The sequence below is a fragment of the Schistocerca cancellata genome, chromosome 5 (genome assembly GCF_023864275.1).
Source record: "Schistocerca cancellata isolate TAMUIC-IGC-003103 chromosome 5, iqSchCanc2.1, whole genome shotgun sequence".
Lineage (NCBI taxonomy): Eukaryota > Metazoa > Arthropoda > Insecta > Orthoptera > Acrididae > Schistocerca > Schistocerca cancellata.
In genome coordinates this window covers 426,274,771-426,280,770 of record NC_064630.1, presented here as the reverse complement: position 1 = coordinate 426,280,770, position 6,000 = coordinate 426,274,771, and the positions used below count along the sequence as shown (strand labels likewise).

Below are 6,000 nucleotides of genomic sequence, written 5' to 3'. Positions count from 1 at the left end.
ACCGTTTTATGTTTCACTTTATACGCAAATACGAAAGAAATTAGACTGAACAAACAGCTAATTCAAACATATTTCGCCCGACGTATTTGCGGCGATCTCTCGTCCACACGTAGCAATCTGTCGCGCAGTCTTAATTCAGTATGGATCCAGTTTTGTGCACTTTTCATGTCATTCTCACTCCACATTCTACGATATGCCTACGCATATTTTATTAGAGCCAGATATTTGCGAGGGGACTGGCTTTTACACAAAATAATTCATTGAAGGAAATTATTTTCCAAGACAGGAAAATGATTTCCTTCAAAATTCACAGCGGCTGTCGATCCTTAAAAACACAAAATAATGTTGGTAACATCTGTGCTGTGCGGTGTGTGGAAGTTGTTGTGTCATTTTCCCACTGTGGTTTATCTGTGTTACTGAACATTTTTTCCAGGGTAGCCAACGTAAACAATTGAAGTTGTGCTACAGATTTCAAACATTGCATGGAACCACTGTACCGAGTGTAGGAAGAACTTTCAGTTCGCAGTGAAGGAATATGTTTTTAAATATTGTTTGACCCTCATATTTTAGTTAATTGTCTTGTTTGCGTTATATTATTCGATGAATATGTGGTAGTGCCCAATATTGGTGGTTAAGTGTTTGTATTTTAAAGGTGAACCCGTGACTAGCACACGCGTGTGGTTTATTTCCAAAAGATTTTTATAAATATAAAAGGACATTATTTGCGAAAACTGACAATGAAGATAAAAATTAACACAGATTTACTCCCTGTCAAAGGGCAGTACTTTCTTTTCAACGCCGGTAAGTTATATTTACAAAAGTCAGTTTTTGAGGCACCATTAATGTCATCTTTTTATAGTTGACAGAATGCATAAAAAGTGAAATTTTTTTATGGTTAGTGCTCTACAGATGCATTTCCTGGTTATTCAGGTACAGCTCCAGTGGTGCCTTACTTACCAACGTATGCCCGACAGCTTGGATTCTCCAGTGTAGTTGTTGGTTTAATCTACACGATACTGCCAATTATGGGAATGCTCGCCAAGCCATTACTTGGTGCTGTTGCAGACCATTTTCGACGTCAGAAAATGATGTTCATTCTCTGTGAAGTACTTGTTTTAGTAACGTTTTTTACTATACAGTTCATACCAGAAGTACCTGTCGAATCAAAATCTGTAGCAATATTTGACTGTGGAGAAGGGGAATCATTCATTAATGTGTGTGGTAACAAATCTTCAGACCAGTGTGATGCAGAACGTATTACAGAAGATGGTAGCTCAGGTGTTCTTCATTGTGAGGTTTGTAGAATATACAATCGCCTTTTGCATCTCTTATTTTGTTGTGTACAGTTCTGCTGTGTTCTTGCTTTATGAGATAATCTCTTGCTCTTATATGCGTACTTAGTGTTTGGAATTTAATGTAACTAATGTATAAAATACCATTTTTATGGAGGTATTCGTTATATCTCAGGCCGTTTGACCAATTAATGTTGGAGACTTGCTATCAAAATTCTTTCTTGTGAAGTTTGAGGGTACAGTGCAGATTATTGGTGCATTATTAGTGTTGGTTCAGGGGTTACAATGCTGCTATGGTTTCAGTGGATAATACTGGTACATTAATTAGTATTGGTATTGGCACTTTATTATTTATCAGACAACCCTTCCAGGTTGTAGAAGCAATGGTTAAGATATGCCTTCATTGCAGTATTGAATCCTATAATACTGTTTACTGACTGTATGTTATTTTGGAATTTTCTAAATATATTTTTTACTAGATGCAGAAAGCCATTTGACAAAGCTTAGTTTTTGTTCTGTGCATATGGAGATACATTTATTGTGTTGTGGATGTGTTGAGTTGCATAATACTTTGTGAAAACTGCAGTTTGTGTGTCGTATCTTCTACGATTGTGTTTTGGATACTGGATAGCTTAATAATGTTAGGGGAAGCTCCACAGGAAGTGACTGAATGTTTACATAGTACACAATTTTGAGGCAGTCTGCTGGTGCAGCTTTCATGAATGCTCATCACATAGTAGAATGTGCTCAATTTTTTAATGAGTTTGTCAATATGAATTTGCCACCTGACACTGCCCTGGATCCACAACCTGAGAAACTTTGTTATGTCAACTCTATGTACAACTATGAATATAATAGAGGGAAACATTCCACATAGGAAAAATATATCTAAAAACAAAGATTATGTGACTTACCAAACGAAAGTCCTGTGTCTGTGTATGTGTGGATGGATATGTGTGTGTGTGCGCGAGTGTATACCTGTCCTTTTTTCCCCCCTAAGGCAAGTCTTTCCGCTCCCGGGATTGGAATGACTCCTTACCCTCTCCCTTAAAACCCACATCCTTTCGTCTTTCCCTCTCCTTCCCTCTTTCCTGACAAAGCAACCGTTGGTTGCGAAAGCTTGAATTTTGTGTGTATGTTTGTGTTTGTTTGCGTGTCTATCGACTTGCCAGCACTTTCGTTTGGTAAGTCACATCATCTTTGTTTTTAGCTGTGTACAACTATGTTTGACAAGTGGATATTTATAGTTTGTGGGACCTTTTCATTGACATTATGGAAGTCCATTTCTACAGTTTTTTCTTCAATTGTGGTTATCTGATAATGTGCCAATCACCTTGCTATGCTATCTTCTTTGTTATATACTCTTGTGGTAAGTTTTTTGTTTTTGCACTGATGAGAAAGCTTGTGTCATGAGAAAACTGATAATCATTTTGATTATATATGTTGGCTTGTGGGTCATTTACATATAGGAACAACAGCACTGATCCCTGTGCTGATCCATGGGGAACACCATATTTCACTTCTTGGTATTCTGGGTAATGGTTTGTAATTCTGTTACATTCAGTATGTTATATTTCCACTATTTGTTTACGTTTGCAAAGGTTAGCTTTGCCTCTGTCTTCATGGTCTGTAATTCAGATGTCTTTGAACACAAGGCATACACCAGTGATATATTGTCCATTGTCCCTTTCTGGTAAATTTTGCTCAAGAATTCATAAATAGCAGGGCTGGTTGAGTGGTTCTTCCTAAACTACCAGTGTGCTATGGACAGAATTTGCTAAAACCTATAAGTCTTTCATGGAAAAATGCCTGTAAAATTATTGAGAAGCCAAACAATAGAGTGACTGGCCTGTAATTGCCAACTTCTTCTATATTTCCTTTGTGGTATACTGGTTTCAATTTTCAATTTTTAGACAAGAAGGGAAAGTCCCTGATTCAAGTGAACTGTTGTGTAACTGTGTCAGTGATATTTTACAGGGACTTCGCTACACCATTTTACTGTTATGTCAGGTATACCACCTGCACCCGAAGACTGTTGTTGTTCTTCTTCATCCATTGGGTATAGACACAATGAGGCATTGGCCCCTAACCTAGCTTGTGTTAATCATGAATGTCTCGCACAGCACAAAGTCCCAAGTGACTGGTAAAAAGCACAGGAGACTCCAGTACACAAAAAAAAGACCCACATAATTACAGACCAATACCCCAACTTCTGTTCTCTGTAGAATCCTTGAACATATTCTCAGTTTGAATATAATAATCTTCTTGAGACTGAGAAACTTATGTGCACAAATCAGCATGGTTCTAGAAAGCATTGCTTGGAAAAATTCAGCTTGCCCTTTTCTCATTATATATTGAGAATTATAGATGAAGGGCAGCAGGCAGTTTCCATATTTTTAGAGTTCTGGAAAGCATTTGACACAGTGCCCTGTTGCAGGCTGTTAACGAAGGTATGAGCATATGAAATAGGAACATAGATATGTGAGTGGCTTGAAGACTCCTTAAATAACAGAACTCACTATGTTGCCGTCAATGGTGAGTGTTCATCAGAGAAAGGATATCATAAGGAGTGCTTCAGGGAAGTGTAATGAGCACGTCAAAAAAAGTTTTGCATCACCCCAGTTCCCATAACTCCTGAAGATAAGCGTTTACTGTTTACATTGTATCACAGACACAGTCCCTTTGACTGTTGAGAGGTGTCACTAAACCTGCCCAAAGATGAAAACAACCACACATGAGCAACGCCTATTAGATGGAGGCATTCCGACAGCCGATCAGTTCCAGTCATTCCACCAGGAAGGAGGTACACAGTTCACGTTGTCTGTAGTTCAACCGTGTCTCGACGGTCAATACTGTGGTTTGATCGCGTATGCATTGTTACTTTGTGCCAGGAAGGGCTCTCAACAAGGGAAGTATCCAGGCGTCTCAAGAGTGAACCGAAGTTATGTTATTCAGACATGGAAGAGATATACAGAGACAGGAACTGTTGATGATATGCCTTGCTCAGGCTGCCCAAGGGCTACTACTGCAGTGGATGACCGCTGCCTACAGATTATGGCTTGGATGAATCCTGACAGCAATGCCACCATTTTGCATAATGCTTTCCGTGCAGCCAAACTGTGCACATTGGGCTGCATGATGCGCAACTTCACTTTCGACACCCATGGCGAGATCCATCTTTGCAGCCACAACACCATGCAGTGCGGTACAGATGGGCCAAACAACATGCTGAATGGATCGCTCAGGATTGGAATCATGTTCTCTTCACCGATGAGTGTCGCATATGCCTTCAACCAGACAATCGTGGGAGACTTGTTTGGAGGCAACCCTTTAAGGCTGAATGCCTTAGACACACTGTCCTGCGACTGCAGCTAGGTGGAGGTTCCCTGATGTTTTGCGGTGGCACTATGTGAGGCCGACGTACACCACTGGTGGTCATGGAAGGTACCGTAATGGCTGTATGATACATGAATGCCATCCTCCGACCGATAGTGCCACAATATTTGGTGAGGCATTCATCTTCAAGGAAGGCAATTTGCGTCCCCATCCTGCGCATCTTGTGAATGACTTCCTTCAGGATAACGACATCGCTCCACTAGAGTGGCCAGCACGGTCTCCAGACATGAACCCTTTTGAACATGATCGAGAAAAATTTGAAACAGTGGCTTACTGTTTACATGTCAGAAACTTTCTTTACGTCAGGCCCATTTCCAAATTTGCAACGCATTCCCATTGTATATCATTAATTCATATTTGTTATCACTTCTAAAATCCAGAGAGACTGTAGGGAAAAAAATGTCGACCTCATTAAACAATTGAAGAAGCATGCGTTTCTGCCCCTTTGGTAAAAATAACTTTGACTTTTGCGGATGACAGCTCTTCCTTATAGCCAACTACTTGGCTTTCATTGATAACAGCTGACCATGAATTTTCCATGTACTGAGTCTATCTTACATTTGCAGTGGCTTCAGTTTCCTTGCCCCTTACTTATCTACAACATAAGATGTATACGTACTTAAAACATTATTGCTAAGAAAATACAAATTTATCCTTTACTGTTGTTTGGTACTGGATATTGGGCTATAATATTATACTAATGACCATCATTATCTCTGACAACAGGAAGACTGCACTTTGGCCCATCACAGAACACCCTAAATTGATTTCATTATCAACCACCTCCATTCCTATAATTATTATCACTTTTTATTATATCATTGTTATAAAAAATCCTCCCTTTGATACTTTTTAAGTATTCTTTCCAATTATTCCCAACTGAAGAAATGGTGTAGAATTTTTCTGATGTTTAATTTTAAATCTCACTTACAGGGTCACCTTATACGAGGGTTTTCTAGAAAGTAAGTTCCGATCAGTCGCGGAATGGAAACCACAGTGAAAACCAGAAACATTTTATTTGCAACAGTTAGGTACACCTTCCACCTACTTCTCTACATAGTCGCTGCTCCGACTTCTAGTCAACTTTCCAATATCCTCGTCATAGAAAGCAGCTGCCTGTGCTTTTGGACAGTTATCTGCACTGGTCTGCAGCTTGTCATCTGTGGAAAAGTTTTGCCTTCATAGCCAGCGGTTCTTGTGAATAGAGATGAGACTCTTGGGGTGGGGAGCCAATTACGGACTGTATTGTGGGTGATCAAACACTTTTCATCAAAAATGCCCCTGCAGTGTGCGGCCGAGAATTGGCATGAAG

At 39.6% G+C, this 6,000-nt stretch overlaps 1 protein-coding gene across 2 annotated transcripts in view; it reads left to right on the top strand.

Annotated features, from left to right (window-relative positions):
- Window positions 1–449: 449 nt before the first annotated feature.
- LOC126187547 (major facilitator superfamily domain-containing protein 6) overlaps window positions 450–6,000 on the top strand; it is a 143,214-nt gene continuing 137,663 nt past the window's right edge. For both annotated transcript variants that reach the window (XM_049928697.1, XM_049928698.1), the window contains exons 1-2: window positions 450–801; window positions 931–1,295. In XM_049928697.1, coding sequence (XP_049784654.1) covers window positions 738–801; window positions 931–1,295 — 429 coding nt within the window. In that variant the 5' untranslated portion in view covers window positions 450–737. The remainder of the gene's footprint in view (window positions 802–930; window positions 1,296–6,000) is intronic.